This window comes from Aptenodytes forsteri, unplaced genomic scaffold, assembly GCF_000699145.1.
Source record: "Aptenodytes forsteri isolate BGI_AS27 unplaced genomic scaffold, ASM69914v1 Scaffold243, whole genome shotgun sequence".
Taxonomy (NCBI): Eukaryota; Metazoa; Chordata; class Aves; order Sphenisciformes; family Spheniscidae; genus Aptenodytes; species Aptenodytes forsteri.
In genome coordinates this window covers 236,100-259,509 of record NW_008795314.1, presented here as the reverse complement: position 1 = coordinate 259,509, position 23,410 = coordinate 236,100, and the positions used below count along the sequence as shown (strand labels likewise).

General features: G+C 42.7%; 1 protein-coding gene across 1 annotated transcript in view; it reads right to left on the bottom strand.

Annotated features, from left to right (window-relative positions):
- Window positions 1-22,699, bottom strand: part of ASPSCR1 (ASPSCR1, UBX domain containing tether for SLC2A4) — a 49,304-nt gene extending 26,605 nt beyond the window's left edge. Inside the window, exons 1-6 of the mRNA XM_009279393.2 lie at window positions 22,594-22,699; window positions 17,597-17,697; window positions 9,820-9,877; window positions 8,925-8,998; window positions 7,609-8,047; window positions 580-719 (exon numbers count right to left, since the gene is read on the bottom strand). Of these exons, the coding sequence (XP_009277668.1) occupies window positions 580-719; window positions 7,609-8,047; window positions 8,925-8,998; window positions 9,820-9,877; window positions 17,597-17,697; window positions 22,594-22,632 (851 nt within the window). The 5' untranslated portion in view covers window positions 22,633-22,699. The remainder of the gene's footprint in view (window positions 1-579; window positions 720-7,608; window positions 8,048-8,924; window positions 8,999-9,819; window positions 9,878-17,596; window positions 17,698-22,593) is intronic.
- Window positions 22,700-23,410: the final 711 nt, after the last annotated feature.

Here is a 23,410-nt window from a genome sequence, read left to right as displayed (position 1 = left end):
CATTTAATTCCTAATAGTTAATGTGAAGTCAGATCAAAACAGATAGCAGGAGCTCACCACTGCTTTGGGCCTCTAACAAATAAGAGCACATCTAATTACAAAGGCAGTGGCTTCTCTTTTAGAAGAAGGGAGAAGGAAAGAAAGAAAAAGAGGTGGGGTGTTAAGTGGCTTTGAATAACTCCCTGAAATGCAGAATACGGGAAGGAATCTTTCTCTTAATCCTTTCTCAGCGAGGGCCAATCCCCGATGAGCTTGAGGTTCTCAGATAAACTTATCACCACATAGGCATCACAGACACTTCACGATGAAATTTTCAACATCCATGTGAAACCATTATCCCATGCACAAATGCTCAACCAATTCACACAAAAACATAGGTTCTGTCACAGAAACATGACATAGCCCTTGAACTCAAATGACATAAAGGGCAGAGACTTCCAGTGCTGATCATTAATTCATTAATACCACACTCAGTAACTTATCTACAACCCTTTACCCAGAGATCACAGCCAGCTATAGGTGCATAGTGTCACAAAAGGGTATGGAGCATTCTCAGTCGCCAGCAGAAAGGGAACTTGCCTCTCACTCTGCAGCTGTGCCAAACGTTTCCGTACATCATCCACTGTGACTTCAAAAAACTCATCAGGAAGCTCTTCTGGGCCAGCAGGAAGTGGTTCTAGTAGGTCTAGGTGACACACAAGTGGCTCTCGTTCTACAAGCTACAGAACAAAAATGAGCTTCGATTAGTCTTAAATGCATTGCTCTGCTTATGCTATAAGGTTCCCGAAAAAAGTAAAAGGACAGTATTTGCAAACTGAAATACAATTGCTAGTGAGGAATTCACGTCACTAAGATCAGACTAATGTTATAGAGGTTGTCAGTGTTGTCATTTCTTATAGTTGATAGAGCTTGGGACACAATTCCTCCCAACAAGCAGTAGGAATCTATATTGTCAGATGAATCACATGCTAGCAGTTAGCTGCTCTCCACTGTCAGTAGAGGAAGCCCAGGGTAATAACCTCAGCAGCCACCTAACGTAAGGAGATGACTCCTTTCCAGGGAGTGCCTGTGGAATCTCTTCACCTTTGCAGCTGAACCACACTTCTAGCTAGTTACAAGCTTGTTGCAAGTACTCAGAAATTACTCCTATCCCAAAACCATAACCTACCTCTCTCTGCTCTACCCCAAACCTCTCTCAGTACGTAATCACTTCCTTACCATTCTGTAGGCAGCACACGACTTACACAGGTGCTATTCTTCCTACTACAGACTATAAACTGCCCTTTTAAGTTTTTCATCTGCCATGCACTCCTGGCTCACATCGTATCTTCTGTTCTTTTCGCTCCACATTCTCTTGCCACAGAACCAACGGCACTAGTTCCCAAACAGGGCTCACTCCATTTCTTCTTACTCTAGAGACCAATCCTTTGTTTTGGGGTAAGGTAGTTTTGTTGAGTTCTCTGAACTGAGCCACTGCAGGGTTTCATTGTACGCGTTTCAAATTTTTAACCTGGCTTCTGGTGTGCAGAAAGCTCCCTTAGACAGTGAAAACCCTTTTATTTTGCACTTACAAAGTACTTAGCACTGAAATCAGCCTTTGTTGCAGGCAAAGCAGACAGATGTGAGGGGAGCAGTTCACCGTATGCATTAGCTGCAGTAAAGGTACTTAATACATTTATTGGCAACTTTCCCTACACCCCAGCTGCTGAGGATAGGCCACTCAAGCAGCACACAGACCTCAAACAGCCAAGATACCCCTCTCACCTGCACAGCAGGGCACAGGCAGCCTGGCGGCTCTGCTCCCCCTGCCTCCAGAGCCCAGAACTGGGAGTTGGATATCATCATGGCAAACCTTTCAGCACAATTGTGTCCTGGCCTATAACTGTGGTTGCAGTTGTCAAAAAAAACCCCAACCACCACTAAAACCCACAACTCCCAATAAACCCAAACCAAACCAAAACCCCAACCCCCCCCCAAACTATTAGACAAACAGCATTCGCTGTCTCTGAAGGGAGGATGACATTATGTATCCCTCCCAATTTAGAAAAGGTTAGATACTGGCTACTATCCCTCACATCAACAGCAGCAGCTGTGTCAGTATGTGAATATAAACCACTACCGGAGACAAATACACAAGAGGCAGTTACACCTATTGGCGCTTAAACAATTCAAACTTTTTAAATCATAGAAATGTTTAAACCCACAAAGCTTGAAAGCAAACAGAATAGTGTACTGCAGGCTACAGAAGATGCAGGTGGGAAAGCAGTCCATGACTGAAGAGCGCCATGAGAACAAAAACTTTGATAGCTAATACAGCATTTCTTTACACTCAGCTGCCAGCCTAACACAGCTCTAGGCTCTATGAACAAACCTGATGCCTGTTTCTTCTCCCCTTATTCCCTCATATACTCTTTCCAATCCTAATTAATGCCCGAATGTCCTCCCTCCATCTGTTCCATCCATTCTCCCTTCCCCCAGGCACAGGCCCCTTGGGAACAGGAGTCTCCCTCAATTGTCAAAAGCTACAACACAAATTACAAGGCAATGTTCACTCTGCTTGTGGGCACTAAAGGGTAATTTGAGAAATTAAAAGAGCGAGGTTCTGTGGGTGGGACCCTTGGCTACTTTTAGAAAGTTGAGCAGGGTCAGCTCTAACTAGCGGGTGAAGGAGCCTGATTGCAGCTTTCCCGGGGCTCAGGGGGAGGAATGCCCAGCGCTGCAGGAGTGATCCTGAGCGTGCAGAGCCACCCTCTGGGAAAGGGCCTGTCACACAACGGTCCTAGCTGCTGCCAGCAGCTGGTCTGGTAAGGTCAGATCGATGTCAGAGGCCAGAGAAGAATTAATCAGGCCTCCCCAATAATCAGGCATACTTCAATCTCCTCAAACAGGCTTAAGTTTCATTTCATTCTAAACACACACATACTGAAAATAGACTTCTCCTTCCAAATAAAACCAAAAAACAAAAGACTGATGAGCAGGCATATCCTATGGCATGTTGTGAAGGGTGCTGGGATACGATGGAGAGAATTCCAGTGTCTGCATTAGCAAATCCTAAACTTACCATTTAGTATTGGCTCTAGCAAGCACTTTAGCTAATCCTAACAGTAGCAGGATTCCACAGGGAAAGCATCAGTCACTGCCCAAACCATGGTAGTAGCTAAAGACTTCAGCCAAGACATCAGAAATCAGGAGATAGCAGAAGGCAGACATATATCCAAGCCCTAAGTGTTCACCCCTCTTCCTCGCTGTGTGTTCACTGCTCCAGACCACTGTATGTTAGAACTGTCATTCAAGCTTCGCTTTCCAGACATCATCGTTCAAACAAATGGGTCTCCATTGCCAACAAAGTACTGCAAATGGGCAGTCAGGAACTTCCCCCCTAGAGCCATTCCCCAGCCTACCAGAACTACCTACCTGCTGTGATACAAAATCCACTACTTCCCAAACATAAACGCCCTATCCTTGACCTCCAACTTGCATCCAGCCAAGATGTCCCCGTTCAATTCTCTGCAGGATACCTGTACTGGCCCGGCACAGACACACAGCTACCTTTTAGCTCCTAAGTCTGTAATTTTATCTATTTGCCCAGCCAACACTGAATGCTGAGTATCTTAACTTCCAAACCAAGACACATTATTTAGCTACTATTTAACATGAAGAAACATACTTTTCTGTACAGAAGAAGGAGCAGATCTGTGCATGTCTAACAAGACTGCAAAAATACACAATTAGAGTAAGAATTCCCTAATATTAAATTTTCAGCTAACCCCCAATAACAGAGTGAGACCTCTGGAGAGAGCTGTAATGAGCGAGTTTTTGTGAAACATAATTCAGGTGGTTTGATTCAGAGTTTCTGCACTCAATTCCAGAATTGCACAACAGGGTCTGATCAGAGAAGCGCAGCACAAGGTATATAGTAAGCACTGCTTAGCAACCAAAAGACATCATCATTTTGCCACTGAGGATGCAGAGACTGCTACATCATAATAATATCATAATATCTCTTCTGCCATGTATTTAACACCCTGTGGAATCAACCATACATCTCACCTCCTTACAGACATAAGAAACACTCTTCAGAGAGAAAGAGGTATCCATTCCTGTTGCTCTACCAATTCTGCTTCCCCAGAGTCCAGCCATCATCCTGTTCCTCTTTCTTCATCCATTACCATTTGCTCACTTAGCTATTCCAATTAGGCATCTCTCAATCTGAGTACTCTCAATACAGCCTTATTTTAATGTGTCACCAATATTCCTAAAGCACAGACAGAACCTGAAAACTACCTTCCCGCGGTGATTTACAAAAAGGAGGTTACCAGGTACACCAACTTGCTTCCCAGTCCACTACACATCTAGTGTTTTCTGCAACCGTGACAAAAGGTAGCCATCTCCTGTAATAGTAAATGGCCACCATACAGCAGTTTCTATCTTCCATTACGTAGCTCTGGAGGACAGCAAGCTGTGCATTTTGCTGTCATATTTCTGTCAGCGATACCCTTCAGGAGCCACAGATGCTGCGTTACGGTTTGTCACCTTCATTCTTCAAAGTCTCTACTTCTACTACCAAAGTTGAGATGTTAGGCACTTTTCACCAGTAGGCTGAAGCCATCTAGTCGCAGCAGTGTCTACTAGGCAGTCTACGTAACTGCAGTCCATGCGATAAAGCCAGGTGTCAGGAAGAATGCAGTTCACTCTACGGTCACCACCTCGGACCTAAGTAAGCAGGTAAGCTGAGGAAAACTTACTTCATTTTAAGTGAAGTAGTGGCTATTGTGCTTTCCACAGCAGCAAGCCCTCCCTGGAGACCCACCTCCTCCCCACCACCTCAGGGAGCTCCAATCTCATGGGGAATCTGGTGTAAAGTTACCTTCTAATAATTAATGTTCTGACATCAAAGTCAGCATGCAGCTGTCTGTAAACCATCTTTAGCCCAAGAAACGAAGGGACGCCGGCACAGATTTTATCCAGCCTCTCTCTTCAGCTTCAAAAACCACACACAGGCAAAGCATTAATGGGAAGATTCTTTTACAAAAATGGACCTTTGATGTTTAAAAATAATTTGTTTTGTTTTGGGTTTTTTCCTCAGGACTGAAAAGGGACAAAAAGCAGATGCCATGTGGCTAGCCCTGCTCTGCTGTTGCTGCTGAGAGCAAGGAGAGTGGAGGATGGCAGGAATGGAGGAGGGAACAAAATGTAATCAATCAGCAGCAAAAGCACCAGAGATCAAAGGGCTTGAAAGCAGCAGTCAAAATCACATGCTGTTTAACACAAGGGCAGAACCCCCCCAACAGAATCTGCAGCTGCTTCCAAAGCTGCTCTCAAACTGGAAGGGAGGCTGGCTCCAGAAGTGCCTCTGAGTGGTTTGAACTGGACTGCGATTCTGAGAGAGATGCCGGATCATGAGAGTCCTTAGGCCACCGCTGTTCAGCTCTGTGCCCAACAACACAACTTCACATTAAGACGTAGCCAGTAAAATGGTAAAATGAGTTCTGTCTCTCCAGCCAGCATAGGGAGAAGTGCGGACAACAGGACTGCTGAAGAATACCACCACAAATCCTCACACTTCTTCCTTCCTTTTCAGACACAATTGAAACTCCTTCTTTCCAAATCCCTCATAGGTGAGAGCGTGATTGAAGCAAGCAACACATTAGACTGGACGAATCACCCAGCCTACTGTTTAGCTCTCTATGCTCAGGGTCTGTTCCAAAAGGTTAAATAACACTGATTAAATGGACCCAAACATGTTTCTAATATACTGAAATATTCACCACTGAGTTGGCAAGGCCTCTTTCTGCTATGTTTATAACTGCTCCAGAGTCCTTCCAGGGTCTGGCTTCTGCTCCTAAACAATTCAGAAACTCATGAAGAATGGACTGCAACCACAAAGAAGTCAACCAAGGTAGAATCTCTACATCAACGTGAGAGCGTACACACAGTCTTGCTAAATTCCTCCTGGATCGAGCTCCCTTTGAACCTCATCAGGCGCCCTTTCTTTCTATTTATGGCTTTCCATTGTTTAATCCCGTGGCTGGATCAGAACCAGAGATAAACACAAAACTCCAACTCCAGGAGGTACTGAAGAGTGGGAGACAATGAAGGGGATCTCTGAACACTAAAGCCAGCCCTAGTGATGATGTGTGCAGCGAAGGGGCAAGGGAAAGAGCCGCTCACAGAGAATCCAAGATGTGAAACTCCCAATGCACAATAACGTGGAGCAAGTTATGAATTTAATGCCTCCTGTACTTCATTTTATGCTACTTGCCAGACATATCCAACCTTGCTGAAGGCATCCAATTCCATACAGCTGCCCTACAGAAAGCATACTTAACATCATTCAAAGGCCATCCTGTGACAGCATCACAGCACTCTTGAGCCATCAGTTCTGGTATCTTTACATGGGCTAAAGCATTTTTAATTTTAACCAATACAGTTTTGCTTCAGAGGCACCAACAACGATGATATATGTGCAATTTGTCTTTCTGGGAAAAGTGTTAGAGAGAGGTAGACTTTATTTAAGAAGCAGGATATTTTAGAGCAAGACAGAAGACACTTTTATATGCAAGCAGAAATAGAGAAGGAAAAGGATGGAAGGTTTCTGCTTCGTCTGCAATACTAAGAAAATTAAGACTCACAGAAGGGATGGGACTAGACTGAAAGGAAGAGGTCCAGACCTGTTTTTTTCAAATATCGAACTCTTGGCAAGTAAGATGCAACTGTAGCTGAAAAATCCTTTCCTAGATCTATACCCCTTACATTCTACCACACGTCACCGAAAGAGTTAAACTATAAGTCAGAGTGACCACAGGCAGAAGGAATTCTGAGGAAGCAGATGTTAACAGCTACCAGCATAGGCTACTACTTTTACAATAGCTTTACTATGGAGTTCCACCGAAAGGCTCAGATGAGAAATCTGAGCGCACCTTACAACCTAGGAGTTAGAAACTCTGACCATCTTCTCGGATCTTGGAAGTCATGGGATCAAGTTGCAACAAACCTATTAAGACCGCTTCTGCTCCTAGGACAGTCCTACAACGAGCTAGAAAAGTTATCCCTTTCCGTATGTAAAACTCTACCAAGCTTATACCTTCTGCATGATCTGGGAGATAAGTCAGTCACAACAAGCAGTAAGCATCTTCAGGGTATTATAAAACACAAGTCTGACCAAACTCTGCTCATCTTTAGCAAAACTACACAGCAGATAGCAATTTTTAAAAGAAGGACAAGTACCCAGGGCTCAGGTGACAAAGTGGGCATTTGTTAATGGAATTTGAGGCACAGAGATCGAGGCTCTTCTGGACTGTGCTTTTAATGTAGTTGTGTTGCCTCCACTAGAACCGTTCATCAAGGATACCTCAAGGTTCAAAGCTTTGCTTGCCCCTGGACAGCAAATTCTTAAATTCCCACACTTCATATTTCCTACAGTAAACTGTCCAAAATATACAATACTTTCTTACTGAAGTCTTGGCAGAACTGTATGTCACCAAGGCACCTAACCCTATATTATGGGGAAAAAGTCTTAAATACGGTAACATCTTTTTCCTCATAGGAGCTCAGCCTCGGGCAAGGCAGGATAAGAAAAGCCCTCACTGCAAACAAATTTTCCCTTACCTGTTCTTGCTCCTTTTGCAGTTCTTGGCTGTTCTTAGACTTCTTTGGCTTAGAAGGGCCTCCAGGGCTGGAAGAGGTTGTTGGCAGCTTTGAGGATGGCATATCTAACCCAAGAGATGGTACAGCTACAGAAGAGTCGCCCAGACGCTGTCCATCTCCAGAAAAAGGGACAAATGGGGTAGACTCGGGCTCAGAGGAAGGCCACAGCTCCTCCAAGCTGGCATGAGATTCTCTAATCGAGTCTTGCTTGTCTGTGCAGCTGTTTAAAGACATGGCCACATCCCTGTGGTCCAAGTCCTTTGGGAATGTGTTTGCTTGAGGTAGGGACACATCCACTGCTCCTTCAATAGAGCCTGGCCTCACTGTCAGCTCATTACACCGCACCGTGGCACCCACAGCTTCCTCCCGACCAGATGAACTGCATTTCTTGATGACAACTCTTAAAGAAGACACCAAAAGGAATAAAAACAAAATCATTTATCCTAACAGTACTGCCCTCCCCATTCTCAATGTGACCATAACACAAAGACGACAGCTAGACTCAAATATACCCCTAATTTAACGATCTGCTTCTTCCAGACACTCACAAAGAACAAGCTCCAGTTGCTCTGAAGTTAGGGGTGGGGAGTCGGGGGTTTGTGCAAAAAAACAGAACAGGAACTACCCGCTTGACAGGAAGAAAACTGCCTTCCAGGAAAAAACAGCAGTCAGTTGTAAAGCACAGCTACTAATCACTCCTGCCTTCTGTATATACTGCAAAGAACTGGCTAGAAGATCACAGAAAGGCTGTCGTTGTCCCCCGCCTCACCCTCCCAAACAGTCAGCAGGAGGCACTGCAGGGATTGGGAGCTTAATGCCTGAAATCCAAAGCAGGGAAGAATGAAGTGGTAGATGATTGTCCTCTCAGAGAGACTTTTAACTTTGAATTGTCTGCTTCACTCGTGGGGGGGGGACAGGGGGGAAGAAAAAGGAAAAAAAAAAAAGAAAGAAGCAAACAAGCCCTTTTAATCTGCACATGAGGTCAGTGCCGTGGGGGGGGGACAGGGGGGAAGAAAAAGGAAAAAAAAAAAAGAAAGAAGCAAACAAGCCCTTTTAATCTGCACATGACTGGTCAGTGCCAGCATCTGCAGCTGCGGGAAGCACATCTGGGCAGCAGTTTCAGATAAACAGGCAAATGCAATAATTACTGAGTGGCGCGATGTTTGTCTTTTTGAACTTTTTTCGTGCTTTTTTTTTTTTTTGGTATTTGAAACAAAACAAATTCACCACCAGAGTGGAAAGGAAAAATAAAGAATCCAAACTTTGCTCCTCCCAACCTGATGATGGCACTGCCTCCAGTCAGGCCAAGTGACTTCAGTGTTGTCTTCTCTAGGGCATCTTTTCCTGATATCTGCAACAAAACCAGAAGAAAGTAATTATGGCAACTGCCTACCTGGGAGAGCACTTGAAGTGCTCTTTCTAGAAAGAAGCCTGTATCAAAACGAACACCACACAGCATCAGAAACAGCTCAAAACACACTCTTTCAGCAGTTGGAAATGAGACCTGAATCCATCTGTATTCACCTGTACTGCTTTACCAAATTCAATGCTTATTAAATGATCTCAAGGGAAGATGACCTACACGTATTTCCGTCCCATACATACATCCAAATCGGATCCGACCTCACCAAAGCATTAGACTTATGTCAGAAGTTAAATCACAGGCAACATCTCAGAGCTGAAAGACAGCCGATTTCATTACATACACCTCCCATCTGCTTGTAATGACCTGTTCCAGAATAAAGATGATCTGTCCACAGAGGTCAGTGGGAAGTGAAGGGGACAGCTAGGGAGAGCAAATTCCGTAATACGCACATACAAAATATTAAACAAAACATTAATAGCAAAAGATCAAAACACAGAGAAAAGCAAATATTTATTAAAATGAAACCACTGTTTTGACTCAAGCTTTAAAAGAAGTTGGAAAGAAAAACACAAACAGGTCATTGAGCTCATTTTATGGGCTCAGAGGTCTAAACGGCCCAGGGTTACGTTCCAAGAGAGCTTTTTTCCATACAGACACGTCATGCTTTGAAAAGACCAACATTTTTCTACTTCCCCTCTCAAGAAAGTTCAAAAGAAACACTTTCCAGGTTGGAAAGCGGAGCTGAGTTTTCTTATTTTTTAGGGACAGAAGGACAACAGACAGTTAAGAAGACTTTGCTGACTTACCTCATCTCGCATGTAAATACAGACTGGAGAGAATTCACCATGCTGTTCCATAAACTCCCTGCAATAAAGAGCAAAATACTGCAGCATCTGTAGGACAGTCTACCCCCTCCAAAACCAATGCAGAGCAATAGTAAGAAGTGAAATTAGCTAGCAACACTCTCCTCCATGTTCCTCCAGCAACAACCATTACAGAGTTCACAGAGTTAGTATTAGACATTAGGTAAAGAATTTGCTCCAATGCATTCACTGTTCCTTAAACACAGCCCTGAAAGTTTAAAAACAAAGGAGAAATGATTAAAGTTAATTCTGAAATTAGTCGATCTTACTAGATAAATTTGAGCACATCATTCTTTGCGTGCCTCAGTACCCTACCTGGAACATGACTTAATACTTGCTCTTTTTAATCCCTTATCTAAGTTAAATAGTTTATTACAGTTTAGACTGTACTTTGCTTGGGGACAGGTCAGTTTCTTTTTGTTGCTACGGAAACAGAATGAAATACTGCTCTAAAGCAAATAATCTGAGGACAAAGAATTTGCCTGTCTTAGTATCAGACAGATTAAAAAAGAAAAAAAAAAAGAAAAAAGAAAAAAAGAAACAGCAGAAGCTTTCAGATTCTGGAGACCAGGGACAAAACAAAGCCAAAGGAAAGGCTGCCGCAGTAGACAAAATGAAGATCAACCCGCATTTAAGCATTTCAGTAAGGCAGGACACATTAGCAATGATGCAAACTGCTGACAGGCCATCTGCAGAGGAAGACATAAGTGAAGGACTCTTAGCATAGAGGAAGGGAAAAGACAGTAAGATGCTACCCTTGACAAGATGCTACTCTTCCCATTTTCCTCTAGATAAGCAATTCTGAGGCATTCAAGTAGGAGAGAAGCTTTATTACATATTCACTTGGTCAAACACAGAAGATGGACAGGGAAAAGACAATCACTGCCTGTCACAGCAAGTCTCAGTTCTCATCCATCCAAGATCATGCAATTTCAAAAGAGAGCACATGTGGAAAACCCTACAACAGGGTGTTCTTAATGGGGGGGAGAGGGGAAAAAAAGGACTAACACTTTTAGCAAGGAAACCTCAGATATCTGAAGTAAAAAGCCTTAAAGAATTTACCAGTACATTACACTGAAGCACTGAAATCAGTGAGAGAATTAGATTCAACAGCAGAAGAAACTCTCTTTCATGTTGGTCTCCCCTTCAGCAGTCACAGTGAAAGTCAAACTGAAATCAGCTGAGAATGTGGTAAAACATGAAATTAAGGAGAAGAATAGTTTGCTTCTCCCCCCCAAGCACACCAATGGCAAAAGGTGACCAGGAGAACGCTGTCCACGCTGCGACAGTGGTGGTTCGGAAAGATAACTGGCTGGATTCTCACAAGCATTTTTTTCAAAAGTTTTAGATTCAAAAGTTTTAGACTAACTTAGCAGGGGAAACTACAAAACAAAAGGTGAGAAAGTTGCCCCAGGATATTCCCCATCAACACAATGAGAACTGATGAGATTTATCCTTCTCCAGCAGCTCTTGTTAGCACATTCTGTCCTGAGCTCTCTGTCACTTCAGTTGCACCAGGACATCCCTTGGTAAGGAGCTGGTATATACTATCTGCACTGCAACAGCTGTTTTATTGTCAAAAGCAAAACAGCTGAAATTCTTCCTCATGGTCAACTCCCTTGATCTTAGTGCTCTCTGGAGTCCAGTCTCGGGGGGGGGGGTAGGGAATGGCCTTCCCCTGTGCCTCACCCCACCAGGAAACAATCACCCATTATCTTGGGTGTCTTGAAGAGAAACCACCTCTCTGCAAATCAGCTAATGAAATCCACCTGACAGCCCAGTAAAGCAACACATCCTTGCTCATCTCCTGAGGCCTCTGACAAAAGAGGCTGAAGCTAGTCCCTGAAGTCAACTTGTCATTTTATGCCCTATTACGCGGTGTTGACTACTGAACTCATGAAGAGATTTGCATATGACTGACTTACAGGGTTATGTGAACACTCGCACTTAACTGCTTCTTCAGTCACCGGATTCTAGTCTCTGCAGTGAACTTCACAGGAAAAACCAAAACCTGCGGGACCCTGGCAGCCTGAAAAAAAATCTAGTATTTTTTGGTGGAAATTAGAAGTTTTGGAAAGATATTTCTACTTCAATCATTTCTCTGCATTGTTCATAGTTCTGCAGTAGCAGTCATAGCCACACATTCTCCTAAATACATTTGCAAAACATTCATCAACTTGGTGTCCAAGTGTCACAAAATTTAAGCAGGAACTTGGACTGCTTATATCTAGTACATCACTTAAGCCTACCACTTGTACCTTCAGGGACTCGTTCTCTATCTTGTGCTTTAATTTGTGAGCGTCATACCTGGGGGATGGAACAGGGAATGACTATAAGAAAAGGCTGTCAGTGATCAAGGCTGGGTTCATTCTGATTTCTCCTGGAAAGGAGTTTAATGAACGGAGTTCCACTACTTAAAACATTTTGCCTTCAGCACCGTGTAATTTAAACATATGTATTTTGGGATGCAATATTACCACACACAAAGTTATCTCCAGGATTTATGTAGGAAAAGGATCCTTTAAGTAATAGTCAAAATGCTTTCAGTCAACTGAGTGTCTAATTCTGAACTGACTACGTACATAGTGAGTCTGTGCTGGGGCCACACTGACTACTGCTGTTAGAAAGGCTTCTACTTCATAGCTGGTAAGTCCACAAATAGGCATGCAATAAACCCCACCATTATGGAAAAATCCACCTTAAGACAGGGATACCATTTTCTGTTCAGGTAAGAAGGAAAGAAAATAACCCTTAGCACTTCAGCAATCTGCTTGCGCAGCAGAAGACAAGAGTCTGCATACCCAAATGCATCTTACTACTTTCAGTGCAGCAGTTCCAATAATCTTAAGTATCATCATAATGTTCAAAGTTACTTAGCAACAATAGCTTTGCCAATATTATCTTATGTAGTCTTTCTATTATGTCCAAAATACGTCACAGATGAGCAGCTTAGAAGAATATATATACAATCAATGTCTTACCAATATTTTAACATGAACCTTTTTAGCCCAGCACAAAGTGACAAAACAAACTGAACGGGGAAGGAGTCAACCAGTCTACAGAGCAGAAAATGAAGGGAAATAGCCATTAAGTTCTGGGAAAATTCATCAAGGACATTTACATTTAGACTCAAAACTCAGCTTCAATGAAATGTAAGTGAAATAGCTGGAACCAAAAGTCACTCAGGCTTGAGAGAGCCACCTGGAAAATTATGATACTCAATCCTTGAGTAATCCTCAAGAGCAAGAGCACATCAAAGAGTTCCAGCTGGAGGATGTGGGGGAGCGAACCTTTTAAGCACAGACCAGAATTGAGACTTCTGTTTGGTTTAATTGTAGCAGTCTATCTCCCGTCTTGATCTAAAGGTTAAAACTTAAGCCTTTTCTAAATAAAACATGCAACAGCATGGTGATATGGGACAAGGTGAGTCACAATGAAACTGAGAAGCTCCACTAGCTAGAGTTAGCAAATCCAGACAGAGTAACCTGTAAAACCAGTCCTGAGGGTCGGGTCTGGTTTAGGGAAGTCAGGGGCTGAGAACTACTTCCAGACCAGCTGCAATAGCTCACAAGGGGTTTATAGTCCCGAGGTACCGTTCTTTCAGAACACTTCTCCCAGTCACTGCACCAAATCCCATTGTGCAGAAAGCGACAGACACACCTAGAGCATCCAAACTATCACATTCAAGCTTCAGATCATGAAACACAGTTAACTTTCTAACTCAAGATGAACAACCAAAACAACACTAGAATAGGTCTGCCATCATTTGCCATTCTGCAATTAGTTATTCTCTGTCAAGGACAGAAAGCTGTATACAATGCTCTGCAGGAATCAAGAGATTAAGTTCCTAATATAGAATGAGCACAATCTTGTGATTCAAGACCCAGGCTCCGACCTCCCTCACTGCTTTCACAGCAGTAACCGAGTAAGTTCCAAAGGCCAACGCTTGATGAGGAAAGGCAGAAAAAAAAAATCTTGTCTCTTGATTGGAAGATTGGAACAAAATAGCACCTAAGAGACTACCTTTAGCACACCATAGCAGGCTACGTGCGCTCAGACTTTTCCAGACAATTGAGGAGAGCTAGTCATCCCTACCTTATTTTCAACGGATTTTGCTTCGAATCAGGATCAGCTGTATCCCTACAGGAATCCTCGATAAAAGTGCACAAAAGATAAAGGACTGCTGAGACATGGAGGAAACAGTACAGAATCACAGTACAGAATCACAAAAGAGGCAGCCAAAACGGCCCAGAGAAATGAAAGCTTGAACCTCAAGTTGCCTGTCTATCAGGAAAGGTGGATGATCACCATTTAGGAGGAGAGAAGCCGAGGCACAATGGAACACACATCCTCACCAGACAGACCCATAAGAGAGCAAACCAATTTGACTTACACAACCTAGTTTCATTCACCTTTCCAAAACTGCTTTCCACTTCAATCCAAGCAACTCTTTGGATTGAAGAGCCTTCTAAAAATGTATGGAAAATATCTGAACTTAATGAGTGATACCACAAAAGTAGCAAAGAGTCATAGTCATTGTCAAAACTGTCTTCAAGTGTCCAGACTGCAATCACTTCTATGTAAAACAGTCTACAAAGCTGCCGAAGCTGCCACACAGGCAAGAGTGGGAGACAGAAAAGCAAGTTCTCCCAGGCCTAATGCTAAAAGGGTATACAACGCTTGTGCCCTCAACCAGTCTCTGCAGAACAGACTCCAAGGAAAGATCCCCCAGAGACTTATTTTTGTATAACTCTTGGAAGCCAGCAGGCTCCTCCTCCAGCTGCTGTTAATCCATTACATGCATTCACTGAGGCAAGCACACACATCAAACACACTGTCATTTCTTTGATGTGCTGTTCTTCAGAAGGGGAACGGCAAGCAGATTAGATTCCTTCATGTAGTGATCTGACAGGGCCTGTAAACATCTTGTGCAAGGACTGCCGCACGCTGAGAGGAGGAGCAGCCTTACAATAGCTTCCAGACCTTCTTCAGACCCAATTAGCCAAGATGGACGCTGGAAACCCGGGGGAAATTCCAGTGGATTTAGAATACTTCCCCTCACGCACTTAGAGCAGCTGAGCATTCCAGGAAAACATCTCCAGTTGGAAAGTCAAAGGAAGGATTCAGCAAAAGTCAACAACTAGCTGACTAGTTAGTCAACTGAGTCAATACACACTGAAAAGCAGCACAGCCCATGAAATCTATGTGGATGCCTATAGATCCAGCTTGTTTTGTGATTAAGTCACACGCAGCATCTTTGCTCCTTGTTGAACTTAAACATTTGCAAAGTCCATCCAAACATCTGAGCTCAGCTTCCAAAGGACAGAAAAGAACAGCTGTGCCTTACGAACTGAAGTTAATAATGCTTAGCACACTGTAGCAGTTAGAATCTCAAAAAGAGCAGCATGTACATTAACTATTAGTATTACAATAACCTGTAACAAATAAAACCACTCCAGAGGAGCAAAATTATACAAAAAGCTCAAAATTTAAACCAAAGAAATAACCAACTAATGTGCGAGAAAGCCACACAAAGGCTATTTGTCACTGTCCATAATTACTACCACCACCAGTCTACCAGTTCCCAAACTGCAACAGGCACTCTTCTCCTCCCAGAGAGCACAAAGTATGTAGTAAGGTACAAGAGGGGCCTTAAAACACCCAGGAAAATTATACCTGGCTTTTCTTGCCTACCTCTTCCCTCGATCAAAAGAAAAAGAATTCTTTTCTCTCTAGCATTTACATGAAGACCGTCCCTTTTGACTTAAGAGTTAAATGCCACAGTGTAGACCTGGTCCCTGACCATTAGAGACGAAAAGAGAATGATAAGTAAGACTCATTTATATCACTTTAGAGTCACTGGACTACCTCAAGCATTTCCTCAAACTATGGTTTGATGATACAAAACGTTGAGTAGGAAAAACTGACATACGCCGTTCCCACCCATCTGTTGCGTCTTCCTTTTGAATCTTTGTTCCCAGACATGCTACCCTTCTTGTCATAACTGCCTATGAGAGACAACCCTTAACTGGGTTAGGAAACTTATCTACCTGAAAGATAACGTAGGGAAAATACTGTTTTTCAGCTGAATCAGCTACTTAAGCTAATTCCCCATAAAGCTGCACAAACAGTATGAGGGGAGTTAGACAGGAGGGCAGGAAGTGAGCAGTAACTGTTCAGTCCCCTACTGCTACACAAAAGATGCCCTCGATCCAAACTCCCTCCTTTGGGCCAGCACTAGTCACTCCTTTGATCTTGTTATGGGCCAGTCAGAGAGCTAAGCTAGCAGAAAACTAACAGCACATCACTGGGAGGCTGGAAGAATTAGTTCCTTACCCTGGAAACAGCTCCGGAGCAACTCCAGTCGCACAAGTCAACTTTGCAACCCTGACTTAACGAGATAACGTCAGCCAATTCAACCCCAGAACCATGCTGCTTAGGCTATTTCAATTGCAGTGTAGAACAAGCAACTTTAAACTTTAACTGAAGTAGTTTATGCTAGTACATATTAGTCTAGTACTAACACATACCCGTAACCAGTCAATTACTACAGCTCAGCTAACAGGTGACAATCCATCATTTTGCAGCCTGTAACTGTACCCTAAAAGGTTGAGCTTATCTGAGTGCTACTGCACCATCACCCTTACTACTGACTACTCATTTCATAGCTTTTCTAGCACCACAGCCTTGGAGACTTCAGAAGTTTTGACAAAGAAAGGTACTGTCTCTTTAGGTAAGTATTTAACGGGTTTGAGAAATTACAAAAGTAGTTCAAATTTGCACAATACCATAGCACAGCATCTGTACAGATGAGCAAGAGATTCAAATGCAACAGAGCAACTCGCAGAAGGTGAGGAATGTAAGAGAAAGAACAAGCTAGAAATAGAGGATCTGAAAAAAACATTTTATCAAAAGAAAGGTAAAGCCAACTACAATAGAAAAAAAAATGAAATTTAGAAATTTTGTTCAGAATAGAATGGCTGTCACAGCTTCAAGGCTTCATCTTCCAAGCCATGACAAAAAAAAAAGAACTGTCTTTGGAGAAAAGTTTATTAGCTTGACATTTCAAAACAATACAGTATTTTTAAGTCAAAACTAAAGACAAAACAAAGCACTGAATGTAGACTGGACTCTAATAAGATTTCTAACCAATGTATATATTCAGTAAATGTAGGACCAGAAAGTCTTCCATTTAAAACAGGATCTAATCAGTCTTTTGAAGATTCCACATTAGCCTGCTGAGAGCTCCAGATTTCCTTGAAGAACTTGCACAACAGCAAGCCTCAAAAGCAGTAACAACTCGCTTAAGAAAGAACCCCCTCCATCACATGGAACCGCAGCACAGAAATACTGGTGATCAAGATAATCTAAGGCTACCATCTCAGCTCTGGTAGTAACTTGACTTCAAACAAGTTGCTGCCAAAGACAGGTGCAGCAATATATCCAGTTATAGTTTCTTCCTAGCCTTAGCAGTTTGTTACCAGTTTATGCCCTGAACCAGGAGTGCTACTCCAGGATTAAAAAATAACAATAAAACTATGGAGTGTCAAATCTGAAAGAGCAAGGAAAAGGCAAATGTCTGTGTTGTAAAGGAAAAACCACAGTCAAATAAATACAAATTCTACAAATCTGCAGGATTTAGCTGGATCACCGTAACAACAGCTAACTACTGGCATGCAGAGATCCATCCAAACAAGTATTTTCTCACTGCATTGCTCACCTGATCTTTGCAAAATGGTTGAGAAGTTCCCACAAAGTCTGTTGACAGAGAAAGGTGTCTTGTAAACGGGAGCCATCATCTAATTGTAATGCGATCCGAACCTATAAGAAAAATACACTGAATTAATCCGAAAATTGAATGAAAACTTTTTGCTCTTCACAACAACTTTTTTCAACATTTCAATGCTCTCTAGAACCTGCTATCCAAAAAAACATGACTTCCTTCTAAATACTTGCTGCAAAGGATTACATTAGTTAAAAATGCAGAGGAGTATTCAAATTGTTATTTTAGAAGTTAATATTTAGAATAGTTCTATTCTGCTATGAATACGAGTATTATATGTGAGGATCTTACGAGAGACGGTGCCAAAGGCCTTACTGAAGTCCAGGCAGACAATATCCCCTGCTTTTGCCTCACCTACCAGGCCAGTCATTTTATCATAGAAGCTTATCAAGTTGGTCAAGCGTGACTTCCCCTTGTTGAATCCATGCTGGCTACTCCTGATGATTTTCCTGTCGTTCATGTGCCTGGAAATGGTTTCCAGGATTAGCTGCTCCATTACCTTCCCAGGGACCGAGGTGAGGCTGACCCGCCTGTAGGTCCCTGTGCCCTCTTTCTCGCCCTTCTTGAAGACAGGAGTGACATTTGCTTTTCTCCAGTCTCAGGCACTTCTCTCAATCGCCATGATCAAAGACTACCAAGAGTAGCCTTGCAGTGACATCTGCCAGCTCCCTCATCACTCATGGGTGCATCCCATCAGAGCCCATGGACTTATGTATGTTCAGTTTGCTCAAGTATTCCCTCTTCCACCAAGGGTACATCTTCCTTGCTCCAGCCTTTCCCCCTGGTCTCTGGGACTTTGGATTCCTGAAGGCCGGTTTTGCCAGTGAAGACTGAGGCAAAGAAGGCATTCAGCCTTTTCCATGTCCTGTGTAACCAAGTCCCTGCCTTGTTGAGCAATGGGCCCACATTTTCCCTAGCCTTCTTTCTGTCACCTATGTACTTAAAGCAGCCCTTCTTGTTGTCTTTGACATCCCTGGCCAGATTCAATTCCAAGTTGGGCTTAAGCGTTCCTAACTTCATCCCTGGATGCTCAGATAAGGTCTCTGTCCCTCCCAAGTCACCCATGCTTGCTTTCATTCTCTGTATGCTTCCTTTTTGTGTTTGAGTTTGGCCAGGAGCACCTTGTTCATCCATGCAGGCATCCTGGCATTTTTGCCTGACTCCCTATTCGTTGGAATGGACCGCTCTTGAGTGTGGAGGAGGCAACCCTTGAATATTAACCAGCTTTCTTGGGCCCCTCTTCCCTGCCATATCCTGAACTGAAACATATTCAGACAAAGGCCAATGCAAGTGTCCCAAATAATGTGTCATCATGAGCAACTGAGATGTTCTGTTTTACACTAGCTGAAACTTTACAGCAAGGGTCTTCGCAGCTATATAAAATGAATTCTAATAACCCAGACAGGATTGATGCAGCTGCATAATCTAAAACACCAACTCAGAGCTCTGTCGACTTAAGCATCAATTTGCAGAACAACTTCCCTGAGGCAGAACAAACAGTATACTTGCACATCCACACAGAGGAACAACGAACATGGTCCAAATCTATCTTTGAGTTATTGAAGACCTAACCAACTATTATCAGTCCAAAGAGACTACGTGTGTAACTTGGCACTCACTAATGCTTCCTAACCACAAAATTTTGACGTACAATTTAAGAGTGAATTAATCAAAAATCTCAAAAATAATTCTGGATGTTCAGTTATCAAGTTCTTCAACACCTGCAGAAAAAGGCAAAGGGCATCTAGCTGCCTATTCTAACAGGCCCTTTCCAATCTGGAACGTGAACATCCACATCCATTAGCAGGTGCTCATGCAGATCCTACATATTCTTCAGGGAAGTGCTACCAAAAAAAAAAAATCCAAGGCATTTCTAAAACGAACACACTGAGGACAGTCCTGAAGAACTTCAAACTCTTGATGGTTCCCAAGGGAAAAATCCAGCAGCTGACCAAGAGATGGAGAACGGCAGACCACTTCAGGCGTTATCTTTACCTTTTATAGAATGTTCAGCCTTCTTTTTCAAAATGTGTAACTCTTAAGTTTTCCCAATTAGCTAACCCGTCTAAAGAAAAGTTAAAAAAAAAAAAAGCCCCTATTAGATAGCACCTAGTGCCTCTAGTCAACTATGGTTTTCTGAAGTCCACAGAAAATGGCCTTATTCAAAAGTCTGAGAAGGACATAAGCCTAGGACATCAAAGGAAGCTTTCTTTCATTCTGTGTTTTCATGTGTCCCTACCAACAACCTCAGTGCATCCTCTTTCTCTCTGTGAGAACGTGTGTCTGTGTGTGTGTGTGTGTGTGAACATTTGGGGGGGGGGGGATGAGGGGAGGGCACAGAGAGAGAGATGGGGAAAAATAAGACACCACACACTCCGGCAATCTACTGTGATTTCCTTGGAGGAATATGTTTGTCATCTGCCTCGGCTCCTACCAGTTCTTGCAGGACTGCAAATTGTGATCTGCTGGAGACAGGAATTTTTCTACATAAGGAAACAGTGGCATCATCAACAACTAGCCAACAGAACTAAGTCGTTTCATCCCACCACTAACACAACCTCCTGGTTTCTCCTATGCTGGAGACAAGCCTTAGATTACTCTCAGCTACAGCAGAGTGATGACAGCTGACATCACCATTCTATAAGAATCCAGCCCAGAAATTCAGACTACCAGTTGCATCAGTTTTTGGGCAACAGTTCAAAGCTAAGCATGTCACGAAAGTCACATTCAGTCAATTAGAAAAGTCTTTTTAAAAATCCGAGACTCTATATAAAATGAGAGACCAGTGCCAATTATCTTCTAAGTTTACAAACATATAAACAAAAGGCTAACAACTTTAACACTACGACTGTACGGATGGTACCCCTAAATCACCTGCCATCACAAGGGGAATTTGTTCAATTTTTCACTAAAGAACTGTCTTACAGGAATCAATGATTTTTACATGCGAAGGCAAACCCAAAAGCATTCTATTTTAAAAATATCAGATTTGCTGAAAAAACTCATGATTTATCGAAACCTGTATTCCACCTCTAGGGGTAACTGCTGCCAACGCACCGCAGGAAAGCAGACCTACTTCCATGCACATTATCTCAATAAAAGAGACAGTAACAAAAAGCACAGAGGCAAATTCATCCCAACATTACCGCAGCCAGCCTGCAGGATTGAGTCCACATCTCAACTGCCACTATATTAGGGCATAATGCTAGTGTCAGTTCTGGTCACAGAGTTATCCAGCTGTCTTATACTTCCCACAGTATTTGACACTAGTTCCCTGTGGCAGGGAATTCTTTTGGTCAATTGTATTTTGTACCAAGTATTTTCTTATACTGTCCGTAAAATTCTTCCAAGTGAAATCTCTGTTCTTCGTTTATGGGACAGCAACTCTGTTTAGACTGCACCTTTCACAAGCGTATTTGCTGTATCTTCTCAACTCCATACAATAGCAACAAGCACGCCAAGGGAAGCCTCCCTTCTGTAGATTCTTCTGCTGAAATACAACTAAACAGTAACAACTTAAACTTTCATTAGCTCTTCTCTTTTGTGATCTCAAGTAGTGATTCCATGTTATAACCCCTCTCCTACAGTACGCGGCCCTTCTCACCCTTTCTGATATGCTGCATATATCTTCTTGGGGAAAAAAAAAATTAAAATCACTGTTTTCCTTCAGTACAATACCTCCCAAACTGGATGCAAGTGTCAGATAAAGTCAACACTGTACTATTTTAATAGAAACACTTTCCTCTGGAAGACGAACTCCATGCCATCACAACTTTTTTTAACTGAAAATTTTAAGCAGATGCTACCAGCTTGTGGTATTTTTTTTTAACTAAATACGCCATTTGGAGCACAAACTTCTTTCTACCACAAAGTCAGAAAGAAAACATTAGTGCCAAAACAAAGCACATGCAAGTTTTACAGAGGAAAAACATGGACATCAGTGACCCCCAAAACTACGTTGTGCACCCACAGTGAACTAGAGCAGAGATTCCAAAACCTTCTCACACCACAAAATTCACTTTTCAATGTATGTATCAGTTTATCTTTGTGACAGCTAAGGCAACTGCCTATAACAAAATACCACTAACACCATTTGGCAGACAGATATTAAGAGATTAGCACTAGTAGACCGGAAACTTTCACAAAAATTGAGGAACTCCATATGAGGAAGTCAGTAAGAAAAGAGATGACTGTTAGTGATAGACAAATTTTCATTCCCAGGCTACTTAAATAAGATCATACATCATTTTTACCACGTAAAATGTTTACGCTCATTAACATCTATGCATCGTTTTAAAAATTATGCCTCCAGCTGTTATAACGACATGGATAAGAGATTTTTAAATGTCCTAAACGTGACAATAATTCCTACAGAACACGGCATCCGTAAGCCCTTTGCAAATGATACTAAATAGGGACGTTCAGCAACTGCTAAACACAGTACACGTCACAAAAAACTCTGAAGCTGTGTCAACACACCATGAACAGCAATGCTGGGAAAGAAGCAAAAGAGAATCCTGTAAGAATTTGAGATTTTAGTCAAAATCCAGAGGCAGACAACAGCAACTGAAATAGAAATTAGGAAAGGGAAATGAGTTAGCAGCTCAACTGCTGAGCAAAGTCATCAGTGATGTTCAGCTTCTTACACATTCATGACTACTAGTTTTTCAGCTCCCCAAAAGGTCTCCCTGTGTGTCTCCTCTCTCTCTCTGTGTTCCAGCACAGAGCTGGAACTCCACCATCATAGAGACTGCAAGCAAAGACTTCCAGCTACTAAATTACCATTTTCCACCACACCTCAAGCAGTCTTTGGGTGGTCTTCCACTCAAGCATTGTCCAAGCCTAACCACACTCTTGCTCATTAGATCTGACGAGATCATATCCAGCACAACTGATAACTGAACAAATCGGGTCACATTGTGAAAAGAACATACCGTGTTTCCAATTCCCACTCTGTTAGAGACTGGCACCATCTCCAGCTTGGCATTGTTGGGCAGTCTGGCAAATCTCCACTGTAAAGAGAGATCCAACACGCTCCTCTGAAACCTAAAGAAGAACACAGCCCATGAAGACACCAGGAACCATCCTATGCCACCTTCAGATCACTTCAGGGACTGGCAACAATGCAAAGTCCAGGTATTGAGCAAGAGAATTCCCCGCAGGCTGACTAGAAGCCATAGAGCATGATTCAACAACGCACAGAAAACAGTCATCAACAACAATTATTCTGCATACCAAAAAAGCTGCAGTTTGTAGAGGTCACAGATAAAACACTCAAATATATGTTCCTCCTCAGGCTTTAAGGGATAAACAGCAACTGAATACATATTCAAGCCTGGGCGTCCACTGTTAAATAAAAAGGTACTTATTTTACTGCCACTCAGACAAATAACCTCTTGAATATGATGCCGCAAAAGTATACAGTGAAACCACCAGGTAAGAGAGAAGAGTCCTACCAGCCTGTGAGCTACCAGAAGTGCGTGCGTGGGGAGGGACATCTTCGTGGAAGTTACACAGGATCTCGGTACCTACCCCAAAAAGCAAAGGGAACTTCGCACGGGGAAATCGGGAGAGATTAATTTGGACAAAATAACTTTGTTGGAGAACCGTAGCCCGTGGATCCCTCTCTCCCCTGGGATGACGGTGAATAATCTCCTCGTGCATTACCACGCGAGACCCACACGGCTGCGGCAAGGACTAAAAGGAAGACTGACCTCGGTGAACAGCTCGAGGACCCCCGGATCCCTTTCA